This window comes from Hemitrygon akajei, chromosome 13 (genome assembly GCF_048418815.1).
Source record: "Hemitrygon akajei chromosome 13, sHemAka1.3, whole genome shotgun sequence".
In the NCBI taxonomy this organism is placed as follows: domain Eukaryota; kingdom Metazoa; phylum Chordata; class Chondrichthyes; order Myliobatiformes; family Dasyatidae; genus Hemitrygon; species Hemitrygon akajei.
The window spans coordinates 8,169,957-8,197,031 of record NC_133136.1 but is presented as its reverse complement, the minus strand read 5'-3'; the positions used below and the strand labels follow the sequence as shown (position 1 = coordinate 8,197,031).

At 43.0% G+C, this 27,075-nt stretch overlaps 1 protein-coding gene across 1 annotated transcript in view; it reads right to left on the bottom strand.

The window, feature by feature from the left end:
• Positions 1-27,075, bottom strand: part of dcc (DCC netrin 1 receptor) — a 1,312,938-nt gene that overhangs the window by 806 nt on the left and 1,285,057 nt on the right. The window contains exons 26-28 of the mRNA XM_073064089.1: positions 15,807-15,956; positions 12,926-13,144; positions 2,142-2,281 (exon numbers count right to left, since the gene is read on the bottom strand). Of these exons, the coding sequence (XP_072920190.1) occupies positions 2,142-2,281; positions 12,926-13,144; positions 15,807-15,956 (509 nt within the window). The remainder of the gene's footprint in view (positions 1-2,141; positions 2,282-12,925; positions 13,145-15,806; positions 15,957-27,075) is intronic.

Genomic DNA, 27,075 nt, shown 5'->3' with positions numbered 1-27,075 from the left:
AACTGTCGTGTAGTATAGTATCCTGTTTCTCTAAGATACATTTTTAGTTACCTCAGTATAATGTTTTATGTAAAATATGTGACTATGAGGGGTGTACAAGATGATAAGAGGCAGAGATGACAGATAAGTTTGAAAAAGTACAGAGAAAATCTACAAGAATGATGTTGAGACTTGAGGACCTGAATTATAAGGAAAGGCAGAGTAGGTTTCAGCATGGACTAGATGGCCTGAAGGGCTTGTTTCGGAGCTGGAGTTCTTTATGAATCTATAAGGTTATGACTTTACTCCCTGGAGCATTGGAGAATGAGGGGAGATTTGATAGAGGCATATAAAATTATGAGGGGTATAGATAGGGTAAATTCAAGCAGACTTTTTCCGCTGAGATCGGATGAGACTTGACCTAGAGGTCATGGGTTAAGGATGAAAGAAGATGGAGGAGCAGCTTGTCCGTGGAAGGAGGGATGGGGAAGGGATGCTTTCTGTCATTTATTCTTTGCAGATTTCTTCTGCTTTGAGGATGTATGTGAAGAGTAAGAATCTCAGGTTGTATACTGTATACATTCTCTGATATTAAATGGAACCACTGAATTTAAGGGGAAACTGGGGGGGGGGGTTCATCTTCAATCAGCGGGTGGTGAGGGTGTAGAATAAGCTGCCAGAAAATGTGGTGGATATCGGTTTGATTGGAATACTTAAGAGAAATTTTGGTAAGTACATGGATGGTAGGGGTATGGTGTGGGTTAATGGGACTAGTCAGAATTAACAGCGTGGCATGGATTGGTCAGGCCAAAGGGCCTGTTTCTGTGCTGTAGTGCTCTATGATGCTATGAAACATGAGGGGGTATGGTAGCATAATGACTAATTTACCAGACTACCAATCTAGAGGCCTGGAACAAGTTAAAATCCTGCAAAAGAGCTGGAAATTCAAATGCGAATGTCAACAACAGTAACCTTAATGCTGCAGGTTGAGAAACCACCCAGTTTACCAATGCCCATCAGGGAAGCAATTATTTTGTCAATATCTTGTTTAATGTAATGGATATGTAACTCCAAACTGGCAGCAACGTGACTGAGTCTTAACTGCCCCCCTGCATTGGCAAGCCACTCAAATACAAGGGCATTTAGCCAAGGGCAATAACTGTGGCAATGCAACAATGAAGGCAGACCTAACATAAGGTAACATGGAGACCACTTGCTAATGATGGTGACTGCACAATTCTAAACTAATCCTGAGTCAAATCCAAATGTCCTTGTAATTGGTTGGGTTATTAAATGGAACACAGATCCATAATTCCTTGCAAGTGGCATCAGGGGCAGATAGGGTCATAACAAAAGTTCTTGGCACTTTGGCCTTCATAAATCAAAGTATTGAGTACAGGAGTTGGGATGTCATGTTGAAATTCTATAAAACCTAATTTGGAGTATTGTGTTCAGCTCAAGTCACCTACCTACAGGAAAGATCAAAAGAGTGCAGAGAAAATTTACAAGGATGCTGCCAGGATGAGGACCTGAATTATGGGGAAAGGTCAAATAGGTTAGGACTTTATTCTTTGGAGCTGTGATTTTATAGAAGTGTACAAATTTCTGAGGAGTATAGATAGGGTAAAAGCAAGCAGGCTTTTTCCATTGAGGTTGGGTGAGCCTACAGACAGAGGTCATGGGTTAAGGATGAAAGGAGTAATTTGGATAGGTACATGGATGAGAGGGGTATTGAGGGTTATGGTCCAGGTGTAAGTTGATGTGACCAGGCAGGATAACAGTTTGACATGGACTAGATGGCCCAAACAGCCTGTTTCTGTGATGTAGTGCTCTATGACTCTGTGGACTTTACATTTTATATATGTCTAAAATGTGATTGAAACAGAAATACGAACTCCAATTGATATTTTGCCTGTTGTGTTAATTTGCAGCTGGAAACTGCACATACATGATTCCTGCTCAACCTTATCACAAAATTTGATTCTCCATATAAATTAACAGCAGAGAATTGTCATCGAGCTACCAGTCTATTAACTTCATTGATACCAGTAATAATCTCCCTGAAGGGAAAATACAGCCAGTATGTGAGAGACCAATCATAGTTTGTGCCTCCACCGTCAGCAGTTTTGTTTTCAAAATGTAACCAACTCTATTGACCTTACATTAGATTGCTCCTCTGTCCTGTTGTTCTCCTCTGTGACCTCCGGGGCTGTGGGGACAGAAACAGGAAGCAGCGGTGATCTTGCCTTCCCGGCCAATCCCAGTGAGGCTGTCTTACCGTGGCTCAGCGAGAGATTGGAACCTGTGACCAGGGTCAAAGTCAAAGTTTACTGCCATAGATGTAATTAACGATATGCAGAGCTGCAATGAAAAACGTACCTGCAGCAGCATCACAGGTATACACTGTAGCATCAGTTAATAAAAACAAGAGATTCTGCCACACACACAAACTAACCACACACAAAATGCTGGAGGAACTCAACAGGTCGGGCTGCACCTACGGAGGGGATTAAAGAGTCAGTGATTCAGGCAGAGACCTTTCATCAATGCTTTCTTGGGCACTGGTGTTTCCATACCAGGCCGTGAAGCAAACAATAAGAATACCCGCTATTGTGCCTCTATAGAAATTTGTCAAAGTGACATGCTGAATCTTTCAAACTTCCAAGAAAGTAGAAGCCCCGGTGTGCTTATTTTTGTGATAGCACTTACATTTTGGACCCGGGACAAATCTTCAGATATAATATTGCCAAGGAATTTAAAGATTCGTGACCCTTTCCACCTCTGATCCCCTACTGAGGGGACATGTCAACGTTGAAGCTTTTACCCTGACAGTCTGGATTGCTATTGTTATTTTCAGACTGGTTTGCAATGCCTTCTATTGCTCCTGGGTCTCAGCAGGATACAACAGCAGAGAACATTTATATTCAAGAGAAAATCTCTATCAATTTCCTTCCTTCTGGGGAATAGGATGATGGCTCTTGTCTGTCTCCCTGGGTCACAGAATATGAAAAAAAGGCATGAAGGATGCATGTATTTTCAATTAAAGTTTTACAAGTAAGCTTATTTGAGAATAACACTCTTCCCTTTTGAAGTTCTCTTTAAATATGAAGACAGTCAAATGGACATTTTACGCATCAACACATTTGCACATGCTTTGAGTGTACAATTTGACACATTGTTTTTTATGCAGTGTGGATTTACCAGGCAGCAGAGAAAGGATGGTGAGGAGAAGTGGTCTGAGAGTACACGGATGCTTAAAGTCGCCACTATAGGTAGATGATATAAAGGAAATGCAAGGAATCCTGGCCCTTTGGGGTACCAAATAGAAAAGAAGAGGTGCCACAGTTGCGTAGCAATTAGAGGGAAAAGCTATTACAGCTGGAGATGTTGGAGCTCGAAGTTTTAGGAGCAATGCCTCAAAAAGGCAGCGTCCCTCAATAAGGACCCCCATCACCTCGAACATGCCCTTTTCTCATTGCTACCATCAGAGTAAAAGTAGAGGAGCCTAAAGGTACACACTCAGCGATTCAGAACAGCTTCTTCCCCTCAACCATCAGATTTCTGAATGGACATTGAACCCATGAACACTACCTCACTACACCCTTGTCTGGTGGATTAGTGAGTCAGTGTCTCTTTCATTTCTGGCATACAGCTTGATGTCATCCATGTATGGGAGGTGGCTGGTGGTCTCTCCACTGTTGTACCTGGACCCATGTCCACTCTCTGAGATGACCTTGCAGGCAGCTGCAGCCTCAGAAAACGCAGGTAACGTGGGCCCCTGCAAGGACACGGGGTGCAAGAATCAGCAGGACGCCTTTGGCACTCGGGCCGAGCCCAAGGCCACCGGGAGTGGAGGCTGACACCGGGAATGGTCTGGGCTCCATCCCACTGCCCGCCATGGTGCCGGGGTCCGAGGTTTTGGTCCCAGCTGTGGCAGTCTGGTACGGGTCTTGGGCTGGACACCTCACGCTTATGCTACATTTGCAACAAAAATCTCCGGCTGTGAGAGTGACAAAAACAAGAAGAGTCATGCCAGCTTGGATGTCGCCCCGAGGTGACAAGGGCCGTGCCTATGGTTGGGGAACCAGGGCTATCTGGCGATAAACTGGCTACCAGAACAAGCCATAAATGGAAAGATGTGGTGTCACTGGAGAGGATGGTAACTGGGATGGAGTGTTTCATTTACGAAGCAGTATCAGCGAGACTTGGTTTATCTTCCCTAGAGTGGAGGAGCTTAAGAGTCTAAGAGTCTTAAGAGTGGAGGAGTATAGAGTCATGAGAGGTATGACAGGATGGACAGCAGGAACTGCATCCCCTCATTGTTCGTCATTCATTCTCTATGTCCCAAGTCACATGATCATGGTCTTTCCATGACCATGAGAATGCTTGGCATCTCTTTCTACAGAAGTGGTTTGCCATTGCCTTCTTCTGGGCAGTATCTTTAGAAGATGGATGATTCCAGTCATTGCCGGCACTCTTACCAGGAAAGTGGATGAAAGCAAGGCAGTGGATGTTGTCCACATAGACTTTAATAAGGCATTTGACAAGGTCCCGCATAGGAGGCTGGTCAAGAAGGTTCAGTCGCTCAGCATTCAGGATGAGATAGTAAATTGGATTAGACATTGGCTTTGTGGGAGAAGCCAGAGAATGGTCATAGAGTTTTGACATTCTGACTGGAGGCCTGTGACTAGTGGTGTGCCTCTGGGACTGGTGCTGGGTCCTTTATTGTATGCCATCTATATCAACGATCTGGATAATAATGAGATTAACTGGATCAGCAAATTTGCGGATGACACCAAGATTGGGGTTGTAGCAGACAGTTAGGAAAGCTATCGTGGCTTGCAGAGAGGTCTGCATTAGCTGGAGAAAGAGGCTGAAAAATGGCAGATGGAAATTAATCCAGACAAACACAAGGTTTTGTACTTCGCTGGGATCAACCAGGGTAGGTTTTACACAGTGAATGGTAGAGCACTGAGGAGTGTGTTAGAACAAAGGGATCTGGGAATAATACAGGTTCGTAATTCGTTGAAAGTGGCGTCATAGGTAGAAGGGTTCGTAAAGAAAGCTTTTGGCACATTGGCCTTCATAAATCAACGTATTAAGTACAGAAGATGAGATGTTATGTTGACATTGTGTAAGATGTTGGTGAGGCCTACTCTGGAGTACTGTGTGCAGTTTTGGTCACCTACCTACAGGAAAGACGTAAACAAGGTTGAAAGAGTACAGAGAAAATTTACAAGGATGCTGAAGGGTTTGGAAGAGCTGAGTTAGAGGGAATGATTGGATAGGTTAGGATTGTATTCTTTATAATGTAGAAGACTGAGAGAAGATCTGATAGATGTATACAAAATTATAAGGGGAATGAATAGGGTAAATGCAAGCAAGCTTTCTCCGCTAAAGTTAGGTGGGACTACAACCAGAGGTCATGTGTTAAGGGCAAAAGGTGAGAAATTTAAGGGAATCATGAGGGGAAACTTCTTCAGTCAGTGGATCATGAGAACGTGGAATGAGCTGCCAGCACAAGTGGTGCATGCGAGCTTGATTTCAATGTTTAAGAGAAGTTGGATGTACATTGGTGGTAGGGGTATGGAGGGCTATGGTCCTGGTGCAGGTTGACGAGAATAGGCAGATTAAATGGTTTTGGCATGGACTAGATGGGCCAAAAGGCCTGTTTCCCTGCTGTACTTCTCTATGACTCTATGTGATTTTGAGGGATGTACAAGATGATAAGAGATATCGATCACAGATAAGATTGAAGAAGTGCAGAGAAAATTAGAGATTCTCTCCTGGAGTCAGTAGTCACCTAACCAGGACTTGTGATACGCACCAGTTACTCATAGGACCATCCACCACCTGCTCTCATGGCTTCACATGAAGCTGATCGGGGAGATAAGCAGGTGCTACACCTTGCCCAAGGGTGACCTGCAGGCTAGTGGAGGGACAGAGCACCTTCCACCTCCTTTGGTACGGGGTGGACTTATCTCCATCCCACTACCTGTCATCAGATTTCAATAAAATGAGAGGATTTAGGATATGGGATGAGAAGGAATTTCTTTAGCAGAGTGTGGTGAATCTGTGGAATTCATTGACACAATTAGCTGTGGAGGCCAAACCACTGAGTATATTTAAATGGGAGATTCTTGGTTAGTCAGGGCAAAAAAGGTTATGGAAAGAAAGCAGGAGAATGGGGTTGAGAGGGATAAAAATCAGCTATGATAGAATGCCTGAATAGACTCAATGGGCCGAGTGGTGAAATCTGCTCTGGTCTTATGTTCTTACTTGGAGATACAGCATGATAACAGGCCCTACTGGTGCAACAAGCTCACGTCACCTAATTCCAATTAACCTACTGCATTTGGAATGTGGGAGGAAACAGAGACAGTCAATTGGAGAACATATAAACTCCTTATAGGCAATGGTGGGAATTAAGCCCAGTTCTGTAATAGCTTTATGTTAACTGTTACGCTACTGTACATGCCTTTTCTGGGCAGTAAGGGAACAAAGGGACTTGGGAATAATGCCAGAAAATGTTACTGAGGTGGGAGATGATCCTGATAATTGCTGGAGCAGGCTCAAAACTAATTTATTTCTCTCCTGTCTCATATGCTTATTTATTTAGAGATACAGCGTGGAACAGGCCCTTCAAGCCCTCAGAGCCACACCGCTGAAGAAACCAAACTACTTAACCCTTGCTTAATCACATGGGGGAGACGGGGTGGAGATAAACTCTATCAAAGTCACGCCTTCCCTCCACTAGCCTGAATGTTCCCCTTGGGCAAGGTGTAGCACCTGCTTAACACTCCAATCAGGGTCATGTGAAGCCATGGGAGCAGGTGGTGGATGGTCGTAAGAGCAGCCGGTGCAGAGCACAAGCCCTGGTTTTGCGACCACGGATGGCAGGCAGACAATCTCTGAAGAGTATCGATAATGGCTGGGGTCATCCATCTTGTAAAGACACTGCCCAGAAGGCAGCAATGACAAACTAATTCTATAGAAAAACTTGCCAAGAACAATCATGATCACCTATGTCATACCACATGGCACATTATGATGATTAAGCACAGACAATTTACAATGACAGACTAACCTTCTAACTGGGATGTCTTTGGAATGTGGGAGGAAGCCGGAGTATCTGGCAGTCATGGGGAGAACGTAGAAACTTCTTACAGGCAGCAGCAGAACTGAAATCTGAACTCTGATGACCCGAGCCGCAACAGCATTGCGTTAATGGTTTATGTAATAACCGTAGACTTTATCAGTATGTCTTTATACAATAGACAATAGGTGCAGAAGTAGACCGTTCGGCCCTTCGAGCCTGCACCGCCATTCTGAGATCATGACTGATCATCTACTATCAATACCCGGTTCCTGACTCGTCCCCATATCCCTTGATTCCCCTATCCATAAGATACCTATCTAGCTCCTTCTTGAAAGCATCCAGAGAATTGGCCTCCACTGCCTTCCGAGGCAGTGCATTCCAGACCCCCACAACTCTCTGGGAGAAGAAGTGAGACTCAATTGGGAAGAAAAAAAACAAAGAGATTTATGTCTTTACTATCAAGTATGTGTTATGAATTGGTATCAGACGTACTCTTTGGGAATGTAGATAAACAGGTGAGTGCTCCCAAATCTGGTGCCTTACCAGTGAACAAGCAATGTTGCAAGGGGGCCTGCAGACAGTTCTGTTCAGTGTACCATAGGAAAACTGTGACATCCCTGGAGAGGATGCAGAGGAGCTTTACAGGATGTTATCTAGCATGGAGTGTTTCATTTATGAGCGGGAATTAGATCAATTCTTTAAACACGAGAAAGTCTGCTGATGCTGGAAATCCAGCGCAACACACACAAAATGCTGAAGGAACTCAGCAGGTCAGGCAGCACCCATGGAAATGAGTAAACAGTTGATGTTTCAGGACAGGACCATTTTTCAGATAAATTCTCTCTCAGGCTAAAGCTATATCGCAGGGACTAAGGTAAAGTACACACTTATGTTTCATCTACATTGTCAAGGTTCGGAAAGGTCAGAGAACTGTTTCTGAAATGTTAGGAGTGTGTTTCAAAGTAAATTTATTATCAAAGTACGTATATGTCACCATATAATACCTGGAGGTTAATTTTTTATGGGCACTCACAGCAGAAGAAAGAAATACAATAGAATCGATGGAAAACTACACTCAAAGGCTGACAAACGACTAATGTGCAAAAGTAGATAATTCAAAACTGGAAATAAATAACACTGAGAACGTGAGTTGTAGAGTCCTTAAAAGCAAGTCCATAAGTTAATGGAATCAGTTGAGTGTTGAGGCGAGTGAAGTTATCAATGTCAGTTCAGGAGCCTGGTGGGTCAGGTGTAATAACTGTTCCTGAACCTGGTGATGTGTGTCCTGAGGCTCTTGTACCTTCTTTCTGATGGCAGCAGCGAGAAGAGAGCACGGCCTAGGTGATGGGGTCCTTCATGATGGAGGCCTGCATTCTTGTGGCAGCCCTCCTTGTAGATGAGCTCAGTGCTGTGGAGGACTTTACCTGCGACGGACTGGGCTGTATCCACCAATTTTTGTAGGCTTTTTTGTTCCTGGGCATGATGCAAGCAGTCAAGCTCCTCTCCACTGTACACCTATAGAAGCTAGTCAAAGTTTTAGATGACATGCTGAATCTGTGCAAACTTCTAAGAAGGTAGAGGTGCCGGACTTATGTGCTGGTCGCAGGACAGATTCTCTGATACGTTGTCATGACTTTGATATAGTTCCTTAATCTCTTTGTTGTTGACAGTTCTGCTGGGGCCTGGCAGAAAGAATAGAGCTAATTTTCAGGAATGCAGAACGTTCTGACAAGGAAGGCTAACACAGATCAATTACCCACTTATTCGATTGAGCTTCTGTTGAGAAGTTTTGGACCATTATGCAGTTTGTGAGGTGCGACAAAAAAAATCAAACTCAATTCTGCAAGTGCTGTGAAGTGCTTTTTAGCCCTGTCGTACTCGCTGACATATCGATTGCTGAAAGATTGCAATGGAGTGGAGGGCTTTCTGAAATCACTGTGATATTGGAAGAACAGCACATGCTGATAAAAGAAAGGCAAAGTGAAAAACTGCACACAGAGAGTGCTTGTGCTGGTGGTGGTGCCTCTTCTATCTCAGACTGTCAGCATAAGGTAAATGACTATTTAATATACATTCCCTCGACGTACACCAAATTATTACTCACGTTGATTAGGTGCACTGCCCTCCTCCCCTTATGTCTGTGGCTACTCAGAGACCACTTTAATAAGTACATCTGCTCATTAATGCAAATATCTATCAGCTAATCATGTGGCAGCAGCTCAGTGCATAAAAGCATGCAGACATGGTCAAGCGATCCACTTGCTCAGACTGCCCAAACATCAGAATGGGGGAGAAGTGATCTAAGTGACTTTGAACGTGGAATGATTGTTGGTGCCAGATAGGGTGGCTTGAGTATCTCAGAAACTGCTGATCTTCATGCACAACAATTGCTACAGTTTACAGAGAACAGTGTAGAAAACTGTGAGTGGCAGTTCTCTGGACGAAAATGCCTGTTAATGAGAGAGGTTGGAGGAAGTTGGCTGGACCGGTTCAAGTTGACCAGAAGGCGATAGTAACTCAACTAATGTGTTACAACAGTGGTGTGCAGAAGAGCATCGCTGATTGTATAACACATCAGACCTTGAAGTGGATGGACTACAACAGCAGAACACCTCAGTAGTCACACACTCAGTGACTACTCTATTAGAAACTGGAGGTACCTAATAAAATGGCCACTGAGTGAAGATAAGGCACTGATAAATATCAGCAAAACATAGTCGACAAAGGCAATGATAAAACTTTCTCTCTGAACAGAACATTAAGTATCCCACAGAGCTTTTGTGTTTCATTTCCTAAACTATGACATTTTGCCTCCAGGGTAGGGTACTGCGAATGGAACTATGGCCAACAGCAGCTGGCCAGGTCTTCCGAATGTTGATAGCTCTCTGCTGAAGGGGGCCAACCCAAAATGTTGATGTTTCAAGTTTCTGGGCATCATCATCTAAGAGAATTTGTCGTGGACCCAACACACTGATGTAATCATGAAAGCTTTCCTTCATTAGGAGCTTGAGAAGATTTGGTAGGTCACCGAAGACACTTGCAAATTGCGTGATGCAGGATTTGCAATTTATAGTAATTTTAATGTCCTGCATTGTACTGCTGCCACAAAACAAATTTCAGGACACATGTCCATGATAATAAACCTGATTCTAATGACCATTCCTCTCCATAAATGCTGCATGGGCTGCTGAGCTCCTCCTGCATTTTGTGGGTTCTAGTGCATTCTACAGTATCAGAATCTGAATGGTAATAATTTCCATTGTCTGTAGGCTCTTTAGGGTCTCTGGTGGCAGGTCTCTGCTAGCTTCTAATGGCTGCTTCTAAATTGTCAATGTCAATAATATGATTCAAAGTTCAATGTAAATTCATTATCAGAGTATGTATATGTGTCACACTGTGATTCATTTTCTTGAGGGCACTCAGTAAATACAAGAATCAATGATGACACAAATGAAGACATAGCAGCTGACAATGTAAACATTTGGATGCAAGATGTTTTAGAATTAAAGTTTTGGTGTTTTAAAATTAAACAATTTCTTGCCTGCACAGGAGGGAAAGAGGTGGTGAGACCCAATGTAGACTGGGGAGGCCACATTGTCGAGCACCTCTAGAATTTCCCAGTGACCAACCATTTCATTCCATAGCTATATTGATACATGAGACTTATGCTTCTCCCTCTCAAATTGCAGCATCAATTCAGTCATTCAATCTTTCCTTTCCTGTCCTGATGAAGGGTCGCATCCTGAAACATCGAATGTTCATTCATTTCTTCAGATGCTGCCTGACTGCTGAGTTTCTCCAGCAATTTGTGTGTGTTGCCCACATTTCACTTGTCAGAGAGACACCATACCATGGGCAGATGGTTTACTCATTTGGAGTAACTGGAGAAAAGAATATTAGATCATGAGACAGGAGGAGAATTCGGCCATTTGGCCCATTGAGTCTGTCCGCCATTTCATCATGGCTGATTCATTTTCCCTCTCTGCCCCAATCTCCTGCCTTCTCTATGGATTACACAGATGAATATCTGTCTGGCTGTACTTATTAATGTTTGATGGGTGAAATCTTTTCCAGTCATCAATTGATAACATAGCTGGCAAGTTGAAACTGAGCCTGTCTTCCAGCTGACCCACAGTAACAGTCTGAGATAAATGTTTGTTTAATATGCATTTAGACAAAGTGCACTGAGTCATTACTTCCACAAATTATATGGACTCCAACTCAACAGAAGCTCTTTTAAAGACAAGACTAGCTGTATTTGCCACATGTACGTTGAAACTAAGTGAAATGCAACATTTTGTGTCAATGACCAACACTGCCCAAGGAAGTCTGCAGGGATTGCTACACTTCTGGCACCAATTACATATAATTCTCAAACACCTTTTTCCCATCCACACTCCAGACACCCAAAATGAACAATAATCAGCATTGTCTCACTCTGAATTCATGCATATGCAGACATCAAGTGAATGCATGCTTCCCGGTCTGCAGCTCCAGGAAGACTACTGTTCAGAGCTGCATTTTAAATTCAATTTACAATCCACATTCACATCTGAGGATCGGTTGCTACTGAAATTAATATTTGCTATATACCCTCACTCCAGAATACATCTTAACAGCAGGAAACTAGAGCACTCGGCAGAAACACACCTAGTCGCGGGAAGAAAGTACAAACTCCTTACAGAGAGAATTGGAGCCCAGTCAGTGATCGCTGGCACTGTAAAGTGATTGTGCTAATTGCTACTTTACTGTGTCACGATAACTCAAATCAAAGAGTAGTGCAGCACAGAGACAGCCCTTCAGCCCACCTAGTCCATGCTGAACAATTATTTTGCCTCATCCCTTCAACCTGCACCTGTACCATTACGTTTCTTTACAATTACCCTGAATCTTTAAGTTACTTATGTCCGAGACCAAACCACATTGATTAAATTACATCTGAGATTTTCTGCCAAAGGTTAGCGAAGACAAAAGCAACTCAAGCCGCAAAAGGAAGTCACGTGATTAAGTTAGCTGGTATCATGAGGAGGAGTGAAAAATCCTTTCATAAACATACAGACAGTAAAAGATCAGGCAAATAAGGGACTGGGATATGAGATCCTACAGACGCTGAAATATTCATGCTGGATTGTAAAATATCACTGCCTGGTCACAGGTTGGTCTGATCTGAACCACTCGTAAATCATCTTATCCAGTCTTCTGAGTCAGTCAGGCGAAATATATCTTTAAAATGGTCCTCCATCTACTAACTAATTTCTATGCTGTAATCACAATGTTCATCTAGTCAGAGTTATAGAGCATTTCAGCTTAGAAACAGGCCCTTTGGTCCATTTAGTCTGTGCTAAACTATTATTCTGCCTACTCCCTTTGACTTGCACCTGAACACCTTCTCTTTTCCTCACTTTACTCTGGTGCCTCTCCTCCTTCCCTTTCTCCCATGGTCAACTCTGCTCTCCTATCAGATTCCTTCTTCTCCAGCCCTTTACCTCTCCAACCTATCCCTGCCTAGATTCTCACTCTACTACCCCCTCCCCCACCCACCTAACATCCTCTCCAACTGATCTCACCTATTACCTACAGGTTTGTACTTCTCCTCCCCCACCCTCTTATTCTGGCTTCTCTCCACTTCTTTTCCAGTCCTGATGAAGGGTTTCAGCCTGAAACATTGACTGTTTCATCGCTTCCATAGATGTTGCCAGACCTGCTGAGTCCCTCCAGCATGTTGTGAGTGTTGCTCTGGAATTTCCAGCACCTGCAGAATCTTCTGTGTTTAGATTGATCCCATTTGCAATGAACTATCAACCCAGTCAACATCAATTTACCAACAGAAGACTCATATCCACTCACCTGGTTGAGAGAGAAGGGGTGTGTAGGGGACTTTGGGCTCCATCGCGGTCATGGGCGGGGGTAGCAGGGGGTTTGCGAAGCTGCGCAGAGGATGAGTGGGGCGGACACACGCCGTAGGAATTGTTCTGCTTGGGGCCTCCTCCCCTGAAGGATGCTCGGGTTGTGTCTGAGTTAACACGGCAGGCTGTTGGAGGTGCGTTGTTTGAACTTCACTCATGGCTTTGAGAAACCAAAGGATAAACCAAGTTATACTGAGTAATAGGAACGGCAGCAAACAAATTTAAAAAAACAAAATTTCATTAATAAATTTATTTAGAGATACGGTGTGGAACAGGCCCTTCTGGTCCAATGAGCTGCCAGTGTATAGTAACCCTCCTATTTAACTCTCGTCTAATCACAGGGCAGTTTACAATGGCTAATTAACCCATTAACCAGTACGCCTTCAGACTGTGGAAGAAAACTGGAGCACACAGAGGAAACCCACACATTTATGAGAAACGCTGGAATTGAACTCCAAGCACGGATTCTACGTGCTGTAATAGCGTTGTGTTAAATGCTCCACTACCATGGCACTCCAAGATGGTGAGACATCAGCCAGAAGAGAGTTATCTACAGGAAAACAATTCCAAGCTCCAGTTTGGAGGTCTTCTTTATCAAGACTACTGAAAATGTTGAAAAACCAGATCAGTTAGACAACATCTGTGGCGAGAGACTGCCCGGACCCGATACACCAACTCTATATTCCTTTCCACAGATGTTGCCCAGCCTGCAGACTTCTTGATGAACAGTCCCAGAGCTCCTTCCATTGATGTTGCCTGACCCATTCTGACATGTTGGGCCATGGACTCTTCTACTGCTGCAATGAAGCTACTCTCAGGTTAAAGGAGTAATACCTCATATTCCGTCTGGGTAGCCTCCAATCTGATAGCATGACCATTGATTTCTCAAACCCCTTCTTCCATTCCTCCCCTCCGACTCCCTTCTTAACTCTTCTCTTTCTTCACTTGCCTATCACCTCCCTATGGTGCCCTTACTCCTTCCCTTTCTCCCATGATCTGTTCTCCTCTCCTATCAGATTTCAGCCCTTTACCTTTTCCTCCTATCCCTTCCCAGCTTCTCACTTCATCCTCCCTTCCCTACCCACCTCCTAGTTTATACACCTCACCACAACTTCTTATTCTGCCTTCTCTCCTCTTCCTTTCCAGACCTGAAATACCTCTGCCCAAAATGTCAACTGCTTATTAACTTCCATAGATGTTATCTGATCTGCTGAGGTCCTCCAGCATTTTGTGTGAATTGCTCTGGATTTCCAGCAGCTGCAGAATCTCTTGTGTTTATATTGTCTGAACAACATTAATGTTGCAGCTATATAGGACCCTGGTCAGACCCCACTTGGAGTACTGTGCTCAGTTCTGGTCGCCTCACTACAGGAAGGATGTGGAAGCCATAGAAAGGGTGCAGAGGAGATTTACAAGGATGTTGCCTGGATTGGGGAGTATGCCTTATGAAAACAGGCTGAGTGAACTCGGCCTTTTCTCTTTGGAGCGATGGAGGATGAGAGGTGACCTGATAGAGGTGTATAAGATGATGAGAGGCATTGATCGTGTGGATAGTCGAAGGCTTTTTCCCAGGGCTGAGATGGTTGCCACAAGAGGACACAGGTTTAAGGTGCTGGGGAGAAAATACAGAGGAGATGTCAGGGGTAAGTTTATTACTCAGAGAGTGGTGAGTGTGTGGAATGGGCTGCCAGCAACGGTGGTGGAGGCGGATACAATAGGGTCTCTTAAGAGACTTTTGGATAGGTACATTGAGCTTAGAAAAATAGAAGGCTATGGGTAAGCATAGTAATTTCTAAGGTAGGGACATGTTCAGCACAACTTTGTGGGCCAAAGGGCCTGTATTGTGCTGTAGGTTTTCTATGTTTCTAACTGTTGTTTCATTTTTTTAACCAACATTTGCTGTTTTCATTTAGGTGATGAACTTCAATAGTTTATCATCCCAAAATGGAAAATATTCTTTTCAATCTTTCATTCATCTTTCCATCAAATACTTTAAACTTACAATCTCAATGTCCAATCACACATGGTAGGAAATCAAGCAACTAGTATTTTTGCACCAGTTCCCAAGGATTTAATTCTGCCATAATTAGTCCTCCATTTAATCCATTATGAACAGTATTTTTTCTGGACAATTATAAAATAAAATTGTGAAGTTATTGGGGCTGGCTCTGCCCTCTTAACAAATGCTGGCTTTGGTTCTTGGTTGTCTATTTTTGCAAAATTCCAAAACTAATGCAATGTTTTACCGATTTTAACCCGCAAAAAAAGATTGGAGGTAAACTTTTCCCAAATTCCATAAAACCAAAAAGACATAGGAGCAGAATTAGGCCATTTGACCCATCAATTCTATCCACCATTCTATTATGGCTGAACTATTATCTCACTCAACCCCATTCTCCTGCCTTCTCCCCGTAACCTTTGACAGCCTTACTAATCAAAAACCTATCAACCTCTGCTTTAAATATACCCTAATGACTTGGCCTCCACAGCACCTGTAGAAATGAATTCCACAGATCCATCACCCTCTGGATAAAGTAATTTGTCCTCAACTCTGTTCTAAAGGGATGTTCTTCTATTTTAATGCTGTGCCTCCTGGTCTTGGACCCCCGCCACCATAGGAAACATCCTCTCCACATCCACTCCACCTAGGCCTTTCGATATTTGATATGCTTCATTGAGGTCCCCCTCTTTCTCCCACATCTACCCCATGAAGATAAATATTAAAACTTACAATGCATCACACTTATTTTGAAGAGAGATAATGCGCTAGGTTTCTTTTGGTGCCACTCTTCTGTTAATGTTTAATAAGTAAAGATTCTTACTTGGTCCGTATCCACGATCAACTGCCAGTGTTGGAAATGGCATGGTACGCAGTGGAAACTGTGGATGTGGATATCCACATGTTGGAGATGGCAGGATGCCGGGATACTGGGCACTTTCCAACGTTGGAACAGGGATCGCACTGACAACAGCTACAAATAGAAAATTGTACAACATTGTTTGGTTACATTGCAAAACAAATACACAAATACCCCAAACGTTAAACACTGGATGTGTTTACACTCCAGTGGCCATTTTATTATGTACCTCCTGTGTGCCATGCACCTAATAAAGTCGCCACTGAGTGTTTGTTCATGGTCTTCTGCTGCTGCCCCTCCACAGCAAGGTTCGACATGTTGCGCCTTTAGAGATGCTGTTCTGCACATCACTGTTGTAATGCATGGTTATTTGAGTTACTGTTGCCTTCCTGACAGCTTAACTAGCCTGGCCATTTTCCTCTGACTTCTCTCATGAACATAATATTTCTGCCTACAGAATTTCTGGCTCACTGCATTTTTTTTTTGTTTCCCGCACCATTCTCTAGAAACTGTTGTGATTCCAGGAGATCAGCAGTTTCTGAGACACTCAAACCACTGCGTCTGGCACCAACAATCATTCCACTGTCAAAGTCACTCAGATCACATTTCTTCTCCCACTCTGGTGTTTGGTCTGAACAACAACTGAACCGCTTGACAATGTCTGCATGTTTTTACGCATTGAGTTGCTGCCACATGATTGGCCGATTAGATATTTGCATTATTGAGCAGGTGTATGTAATAAAATATTCACTGAGTGCAAATGAACAATAAGCTAATGCAGTTTTGTTTCATAATTATGATGTATTAATGCAGTGTATTCTTGTAATTAATCTACTTCCCACATTAATTGTGATGAACAAAGGGTCACCTTCCACTAGAGGACACTCTATGAAAACGTCACTTAAAATAAAAAACAAATTCTCCAAAACCCTTTGAAGCTTAGAAGACATGAACAGCAGTTTAGATGATTATGGGATGTCAACATCATATCTAGTGACTCTATTGCAATCCTACATATATATAATCATTTAACAATCACAGCACGGAAACAGGCCATCTCGGCCCTCCTAGTCCGTGCCGAACTCTTAATCTCACCTAGTCCTACCTACCCGCACTCAGCCCATAACCCTCCACTCCTTTCCTGTCCATCCAATTTTACCTTAAATGACACAACTGAACTGGCCTCTACTACTTCTACAGGAAGCTCATTCCACACAGCTATCACTCTCTGAGTAAAGAAATACCTCCTCGTGTTTCCCTTAAACTTTTGCCCCCTAACTCTCAAATCATGTCCTCTCGTTTGAATCTCCCCTACTCTCAATGGAAACAGCCTATTCACGTCAACTCTATCTATCCCTCTCAAAATTTTAAATACCTCGATCAAATCCCCCCTCAACCTTCTACGCTCCAATGAATAGAGACCTAACTTGTTCAACCTTTCTCTGTAACTTAAGTGCTGAAACCCAGGTAACATCCTAGTAAATCGTCTCTGCACTTTCTCTAATTTATTGATATCTTTCCTATAATTCGGTGACCAGAACTGTACACAATATTCCAAATTTGGCCTTACCAATGCCTTGTACAATTTTAACATTACATCCCAACTTCTGTACTCAATGCTCTGATTTATAAAGGCCAGCGTTCCAAAAGCCTTCTTCACCAACCTATCTACATGAGACTCCACCTTCAGGGAACTATGCACTGTTATTCCTAGATCTCTCTGTTCCACTGCATTCCTCAATGCCCTACCATTTACCCTGTATGTTCTATTTGGATTATTCCTGCCAAAATGTAGAACCTCACACTTCTCAGCATTAAACTCCATCTGCCAACGTTCAGCCCATTCTTCTAACCGGTATAAATCTCCCTGCAAGCTTTGAAAACCCACCTCATTATCCACAACACCTCCTACCTTAGTATCATCAGCATACTTACTAATCCAATTTACCACCCCATCATCCAGATCATTTATGTATATTACAAACAACATTGGGCCCAAAACAGATCCCTGAGGCACCCCGCTAGTCACCGGCCTCCATCCCGATAAACAATTATCCACCACTACTCTCTGGCATCTCCCATCTAGCCACTGTTGAATCCATTTTATTACTCCAGCATTAATACCTAACGACTGAACCTTCTTAACTACCCTTCCATGTGGAACCTTCTTAACTAACCTTCCATGTCAAAGGCCTTGCTGAAGTCCATATAGACTACATCCACTGCCTTACCCTCGTCAACATTCCTCGTAACTTCTTCATATTGAGTCAAGGTGTTGTGTTCCCTTCTCCATATCTATTAATGAGACCCAAAGCCAGGACACAAAATAATCTTTTATTCAATAGGAAATAATTCAGGAAGAAGGAACAAGAGCCTCAGTACCCACACAACCAGGTTTTTACAAAAGATTATGGTGATACAATGCAGAAAAGGTCCTTCCGGCCTTTTGAGCCGTGTTGCCCAGCAACATATAATTCAATCTTAGCAAAATCACAGGACAATTTACAATGATCAATTGTCCTATTAACCAATGTGACTTTGGATTGTGGAGGGAAACTGAAAACTAGAGCACACTGAGGAAACCCTTAAAAGCACGGGGAGAACATTCAAACTCCTTACAGGCAGTGGTGGGAATTGAACCCAGTCACACGTACAGTAAAGCATTGTGCTAACCACTATGCTACCATAAAAAAGATATGGTGTCATTAGAGAAAGTCCAGAAGAGGTTCACAAGGATGATTCCAGGAATGAAAGGATTATCATACGAGGAACATTTGATGGCTCTGGGTCTGTACTCGCTGGAATTTAGAAGGATGAAGGGGGGGGGGGGGTTTCTCATTGAAATCTTTCAAATGTTGAAAGGCCTAGAGAGAGTAGATGTGGAAAGGATGTTTCCCATGGTGGGGCAGTCTAAGAGAAGAGGACACAGCCTCAGGACATAGGGGCAGCCATTTAAAACAAAGATGTGGAGAAATTTCTTTAGCCAGAGGTTGGTGAATTTGTGGAATTTTCTAGCACAGGTAGCTGTGGAGGCCAGGTTGTTGGGTGTATTTAAAGCAGAGCTTGATAGGTTCTTGATTGTCCAGGGCATCAAAGGTTATGAGGAGAAGGCTGGGGAGTGGGGCTGAGGAGTGAAAAAAAGGATCAGCCATGATTGAATGGTGAAGCAGACTTGATGGGCCAAAAGGCCTAATTCTGCTCCTATGTCTTATGGTCCCATCACTGAATTGTTCACACAACCTATGAACTCACTTTCAAGGATTCTTCATCTCATGTTTTTGATATCTATTGCTTATTTATTTATTATTATTATTTCCTTTTTTCCCTTTTATTTTGCACAGTTTGTTGCCTTTTGCAGATTGGTTGCTTGTCCATCCTGTCTGGTGCAGTCTTTCATAGATTCTATTACGATTCTTGGATTTACTGAGTATGCTCGCAAGAAAATGGGAGGAAACCAGAGCACCTGGAGGAAACCCATGAGATAATGATGAGAATATACTATACAAATTCCTTACAGGCAGCACCAGTGAAAACACTGATCGGTTTTCACTGGTGCTGTAAACCGATGCACTAACTACTATGCCACCATGCTGCCCTGGGTTAGGGAAAAGAACTGTGACACATATGCCTAGGGAATACCATTGAAATACTGGGGAAAGAATTTCACTTTAATTGGTAACTGGTGACGTGGACACAAATGGTGCTGAAAATTTAGAACATGGAGAGCACAGAATGGTATAGTAGAGGACCTTCGGCCTACGACGTTGTACTGACCTTTTAACCTACTCCAAATCAATCTAACCCTTTCCTCCCACATAGCCCTCCATTTTTCTATCATCCCCGTATCTATATACAAGTCTCTTAAGAGTCACTCCCTTTGCAGCACATTCCACACACATACCATTCTCTGTTTCAATAAAAGCTAACTCCCAACACACTTTCCTCCAATCGCTTCAAAAACATGTCTCCTTGTAACATGTCTCCATTCCTGCTCTGGGGGAAAAAAAGGTGCTAACTGTCAACACCATCATAAGCCTCTTTTCATCTTATAAATACAGCTCTATCAAGTCTCCATTGGGCTGCTAATGTGCAAGAGATACAGGAGCCTTAACTTCCACATACCTTCAAACTTCAGGCTCTTGAACCAGCATGGATAACTTAACTCACCTCAAGTCTGAACTGAATCTACAACCTGTGGACTCGCTTTCAAGAACTCTGTAACTCATGTCCTCTGTATTATACATACATATTTTTTGTAGTTGTTTTGATTGTCCCGAGAGCATATCGAAGCGGTAAGGCCTGCATCTGAGAGTGAGGAACAACTTGAAGTTTGTACAATTTAAGTGCTGGATCAGATTGAAAAAGTCAGGGGTCGGGATTGGGGGAAAGGGACAGCTCGCTGCTCCACGAGGTCTATTTATCTCTGCACTGAACTGAGGCTGTGGCCTGCCAAAAACTGGCTCCTGCATCAGCTGCAGTGATGCCTGGCTGTGGAGTCCCTTTAGTGAATTTCAGTTTTGAATGCTACCTGCTTACTTTTATTGCTTGTATGATTTGATTTTTTTTCTTTCTGTACGTTGGATGTTTGACAGTCTTTTATTTTAATAGGTTCTATTGTGCCTATCAATTCTTAAATACCTCAAAGGTTCAGTCTCACAAAGAAAACCAAGACATAAGGCATTGGTCAAACAGAACTATTGTGAGAGGTTACGGGTCCTTATCTAAGAAAGAATGTGCTGGCAGTGGAGAGGGTCCAGAGAAGGTTCTCAGAATGATTCTGGGAATGAAAGAATTAATGTAAGAAGAGCATTTGATGGCTCTGAGCTTGCACTCACTGTACTTTAGAAGAATAAGAGGGGAACCTCATTGAAACCTATTATATATTGAAAGGATTAGATAGAGTGGATGTAGAGAGGATGTTTCTTATAGTATGGTAGTCTAGGATTTGAAAAGAAGGGTGTCCTATTAGAACAGTGATGAGGAGGAATTTCTTTAGCCAGAGGATGGTGAGACTATGGAATTCATAACCAGAGACAGCTTGGAGGTGTTCATTGGGTATATTTAAAGTGGAGGTTGATATGTTCTTGATTTGTATGGGTGTCAAAGGTTACAGGGAGAAGGCAGGAGAATGGGGTTGAGAACGATAATAAAACAGCCATAACGGAATAGGGGAGCAGACTTGAATGGCCAAATGGTTTAATTCCACTCTTGTGTCTTATGGTCTCAGAAAGATTAATTAGTGGAGTCTTTTCGGAAGCATATGCAATTAGTAGAAACTTGCAATGGTAATTAATTCAAAATAATGTATAGATCTGTGGGGAGCTTCCAGAGGGATGTTTCTTGAACAAAAGCTAATTATCACAGCCACTGCAAATTGCACTTAAAAATGTTTCAGTCTATTAGGATATTGTTTCTTAAGCATATTGTAATGGAAAAACTAATGAAATCTGTACCCCAATGAGTTTAAAAAACAACAAACTGTATTTCTAAGGGAAAATAGATTGACTTTATAAACGGAAGCCAAGGATGATAAATGTCAGTATTGGTTCTTAGTCCTACGAAGTTCTTAATTTCTAAATCAATGGAATTAACACACAATGCAATTTGCCATAAATGGCCTAATTTTGTCTATTTTAGAGGAATTGATAATCTTTTCCTCCAAACAGACCACAACCTTGTTATAAGGTTTGGAGGCTTCCATGCCTTAATGTCTCGGAGAGCTATGTTGGCTGGAGTCAGAGCTTTATACTTTGGCTATTGGTAGGGTCACTCATGCCAAACAGGTCAAAGGGTAGAGGCCAGACTAAGAGTGGTCGACCGGTCCTCCAGGTTTGCGAGTTCAGCTCAGGGTTAACATCACTAACTAGTCAAACAAGATTGTGTGCAGTGGTATTCCTAAGTCTCCACCCAGAACTTGCATGCCTGATAGTAGTGGAAACTAAGCTGCAGACACAATGAAGGAAGCCCTGAACACCTCCAGAGATGGAGGACCTTCATTGTGCTCTGAATGCCAATGGCATAACGGGCAGTAGTAGTAGTGATAATTCTCTATTGAATCATTTTAGAGTGATATTTTCCAAGGATTTTCTTCTTCACAAGTGTTTTGGCAGAAAAGTCATAGATTTGAAGAGTCACACGCTTACAGTCCACCATGTCCTCATCAGGAATTGTCCATAAAGCCATAAGACCATAAGACATAGGAGAAGAATTAGGCCATTCTACATTCTGCTATTCCCACATGCTGAATTATTATACCCCTCAACCCCTTTGAGTTACTGTTGCCTTCTTGTCAGCTTGAAACAGTCTGGCTATTCTCCCCTGACCTCTCATTAACAAGGCATTTTTCCAGACAGAACTGCCGCACACTGGATAATTTTTTTCATTTTTTGTACCATTCTCTGTAAACTCTAGAGATTGCAGTGCATGAAAATCTGAGGAGATCAGCAGTTTCTGAGATACTCAGACTACCCTGTATGGCACCAATAATCATTGCATGATCAAAATCACTTAGATCACATTTCTTCCCCATTCTGATGTTTGGTCTGAACAACAACTGAACCTCTTGACCAAGTCTGCATGCTTTTATGCATTGAGTTGCTGCCACATGATTGGCTGTCACTTAATGCATAATTTGCATTAACGAGCAGGTGTCCAGGCATACCTATTAAAGTGGCAACAGAGTGTACATAACAAGCCAATCTGCATCTGGGTCAAGAAACTGGCAAGTAAATTCTAAGGTGCAATCCTTCATCAGAATTTAACAGATAGCCTCTGCAAAAGGTTAAGGCATTTTGATTATCCTTAAAAGTATTATCTTTTCGTAACATTTTGCATAAGAACTCAAGGATGCTTAGGAATATGAGGAAAACCATTAGTCATCATAAAGCCTTTGGCTTTTGCACAGATAAAGCAATCCATATGCCTTATTGCCACAGATGAGTGCTGGGAGAGAGAGACGTGAACAATAGAAGTATGTAGTCAACATCAAGACTTTAAATGTATAAATGAATGAACAGACAAAAATAACTTTTATAATTGAAAATAGCCAGATGGCTGACATCATCAATCTTTAACTTTGCATGCCAATTGGTTAGTTGTTGAGACTGCAGCGATTTATCCTTTCACAACAATACACTGAGCTGGTTCCCTTAATTGTCAAAGATTACGCTGGCAATTTCATCCATTCACTCTTTCCTTAAAAATGAATCATAATTTCAGTTGAAAGCTGTGTCCATTATTCATCATTCAACATGGGAAAGTGATGATCACAGCTTTTCCAGAATACAGCACTTGCAAAATGTTAGTGTGAAATTAATAGCAAGTTAGTATATGGAAGACTTCTTACTGAATTAATTTTCCCTGTGTCTGGTTTTAACACTCATGCAGAGTCGACACTCTATTGAATAGGCTCAACCTCCACTGAAGAAGATAGAGTAAGTTCAATCAAGTAAGTGGAGACATTTTGAAAACATAAAATTACTCTAAATACGGTGGCAAGTGGTAAGAGGTAATCTTTTCCACACTGACCAGTAACAGCAATGTTGTTTCTAATGGCAGCTCTGCATTTGTCTATCAGTTGGAGACATGACAGATTTTTATTGGGTTAAAGTGGGGTTTGTGACAAATGGCCATTTTCAGAGTTAATGGCATCAACATGGGTGGTGTACGACGCTATTACAGATCGGGGCGTCGGAATTTAGAGTTCAATTTGCCCTGTGGTAGCCTGGTGGTTAGTGTGATGCTATTACAGTTCAGGGTATTGGAGTTTGGCAATTCTAATGTCTTCTGCAAGGTGTTTGTATGTCCTCTCTGTGAGCCACATGGGTTTCTTCCAGGTACCCCAGTTTCCTCCCATAGTCCAATATGTACAGGTTACTAGGTTAATTGGTCATTGTAAATAGAACAGAATAGAACTTTATTGTCATTGCTCAATGCAACAAGATTGCAGTGTTACTCCAGTCCAGTTGCAAGTTGTAAATTTTAAATTGTAAATTCTCCAGTGATTAGGCTAGGATTAAATAGGTGATTTGTTGGGTAGTGCAGCTCGATGAGCTGGAAGAGCCTGTTCTGTCCTGTATCTCGTAATAAATAAATCTGAAATCAATCTATTTAACAAGAGCAAAAAGTCAACCTTATGAATGAAGAAGAAGAATTTCTTTAAACAGAGGATTCATTGCCACAGACATCTGTGATGGCAAAGTCACTGGGAGTATTTAAAGCGGGGATTGATAGGTTGTTGATTAGTCAGTGTGTTAAAGGTTACGGGGAGAAGGCAGGAGAGTGGGGTTGAGAGGGATAATAAATCAGCCACTTGGAATGGCGGAGCAGACGATGGGCCGAATGGTCTAGTTCTGCTCCTATGCCTTATGGTCTTATGAATGGAAAATAATAGAGCAATGGAGGCCTGACCTGGAGTTTGAGGACTGTCTGTGTGTGTGGGTGGGAGGGTGAAAGAGAGGAATGGGGCTTGTTTCTGTTGCTTGCTGTGTTCTTTGTTATTCTGCTGAGCACTGTGGGCAGGCTGTGTTGGTGCGGAATGTGTGCTGCCCCCAGCATATCCTTAGGTGTTTTGGCTGTAAATTACACTGTATGTTTTGATGTACATTTAAAGAAATCTGTATCTGAATCGGAATAAAGCTGAATCTGAACATCTTCTAAACTAAACACAACACTTTTGTTATAAACTTGGCTGGGTATTGAGAGACAAATCTGTCCTTCAATTCAGTGTCCATAAGATGCAGGCAGAAAGGAGCTTGCAGTTACTCACTTGGAGTATTGTGTTCAGTTCTGGTCAACTCATTAGAGGAAGAATTTGGGAGACCTGCTGAAGGGTCTCGGCCTGAAACGTCGACTGTACCCTTCCCCATAGATGCTGCCTGGCCCGCTGAGTTCCTCCAGCATTTTGTATGTGTTGCTGGGAAGAATGTGGAAGTTTTAGAGAGGGTACAGAGGAGATTTACTAGGATGCTGCCTGGATTAGGGAGGGTACAGAGGAGATTTACTAGGATGCTGCCTGGATTAGGGAGGGTGCAGAGGAGATTCACCAGGATGCTCCTGGATTAGAGAGGGTACAGAGGAGATTTACCAGGATGCTGTCTGGATTAGAGAGGGTGCAGAGGAGATTGACCAGGAAGCTGTCTGGATTAGAGAGGGTGCAGAGGAGATTTACCAGGATGCTGCCTGGATTAGAGAGGGTGCAGAGGAGATTTACCAGGATGCTGTCTGGATTAGAGAGGGTGCAGAGGAGATTGACCAGGAAGCTGTCTGGATTAGAGAGGGTGCAGAGGAGATTTACCAGGATGCTGCCTGGATTAGAGAGGGTGCAGAGGAGATTTATCAGGATGCTGCCTGGATTAGAGAGGGTGCAGAGGAGATTGACCAGGAAGCTGCCTGGATTAGAGAGGGTACAGAGGAGATTTACCAGGATGCTGCCTGGATTAGAGAGGGTGCAGAGGAGATTGACCAGGAAGCTGTCTGGATTAGAGAGGGTGCAGAGGAGATTTACCAGGATGCTGCCTGGATTAGAGAGGATACAGAGGAGATTTATCAGGATGCTGCCTGGATTAGAGAGGGTGCAGAGGAGATTGACCAGGAAGCTGCCTGGATTAGAGAGGGTACAGAGGAGATTTACCAGGATGCTCCCTGGATTAGAGAGGGTGCAGAGGAGATTTACCAGGATGCTGCCTGGATTAGGGAGGGTGCAGAGGAGATTTACCAGGATGCTGCCTGGATTAGAGAGGGTACAGAGGAGATTTATCAGGATGCTGCCTGGATTAGAGAGGGTGCAGAGGAGATTGACCAGGAAGCTGCCTGGATTAGAGAGGGTACAGAGGAGATTTACCAGGATGCTCCCTGGATTAGAGAGGGTGCAGAGGAGATTTACCAGGATGCTCCCTGGATTAGGGAGCCTGTCTTATGAGGAGAGGTTGAGTGAGCTAGGGCTTGCTCAATCTATCTTTGGAGGAATGGAGGATGAAAGGTGACTGTATAGAGGTATAAAGATGATAAGGGTGGCAGAGTGGAGATACGTCTCTACCAAAGGGGGTGCAGGTCACCCTTGGGTAAGGTGTAGCACTTACTTAGCCCCCCCGTCCCCAATCAGGGTCAAGTGAAGCCAGGGGAGTAGGTGGTGGATGGCCATATGAGCAGCTGGTGCATATCATGTCCTGGTCATGCGACCACTGACATCAGGTAGACAATCTCCGAAAAGTATTGATAATGGCTATGGTCACCCATCTAGTAAAGACACTGCCCAGAAGAAGGCACTGCAAACTATTTCTGTAGAAAAATTTGCCAAGAACGATCACGGTCAAGACCATGATGGCCCACAGCATATGACACGGCACATGATGATGATAAAAGGCACAGATCGTGTGACAGAAACATTTTCCCAGAGTGAAAATGGCTAGTATGAGGAGGCATGATTTTAATGTGTTTGGAGGAAAGTATAGAGGAGGTGTCAGAAGTAGGTTTTTTATACAGAGTGGTGGATGGATGAAACACTTTGCAAGGTGGTGGTGATAGAGGCAGATACATTAGGGGAATTTAAGAAGCCCTTAGATAGGCACATGCATGAGAGAAAAATGGAGGCTTATAGTACATAGAACATAGAATAGTACAGCACATTACAGGCCCTTCGGCCCACAATGTTGTGCCGACCCTCAAACCCTGCCTCCCATATAACCCCCCACCTTAAATTCCTCCATATACCTGTCTAGTAGTCTCTTAAACTTCACTAGTGTATCTGCCTCCACCACTGACTCAGGCACTGCATTCCATGCACAACCACTCTCTGAGTGAAAAACCTTCCTCTAATATCCCCCTTGAACTTCCCACCCCTTACCTTAAAACCATATCCTTATGTACTGAGCAGTGGTGCCCTGGGGAAGAGGTGCTGGCTGTCCACTCTGTCTATTCCTCTTAATATCTTGTACACCTCTATCATGTCTCCTCTCATCCTCCTTCTCTCCAAAGAGTAAAGCCCTAGCTCCCTTAATCTCTGATTGTAGTCCATACTCTCTAAACCAGGCAGCATCCTGGTAAATCTCCTCTGTACCCTTTCCAATGCTTCCACATCCTTCCTATACTGAGGCGACCAGAACTGAACACAGTACTCCAAGTGTGGCCTAACTAGAGTTTTATAGAACTACATCATTACCTTGCGTCTCTTAAACTCTATCTCTCAACTTATGAAAGCTAACAACCCATAAGCTTTCTTAACTACCCTATCTAC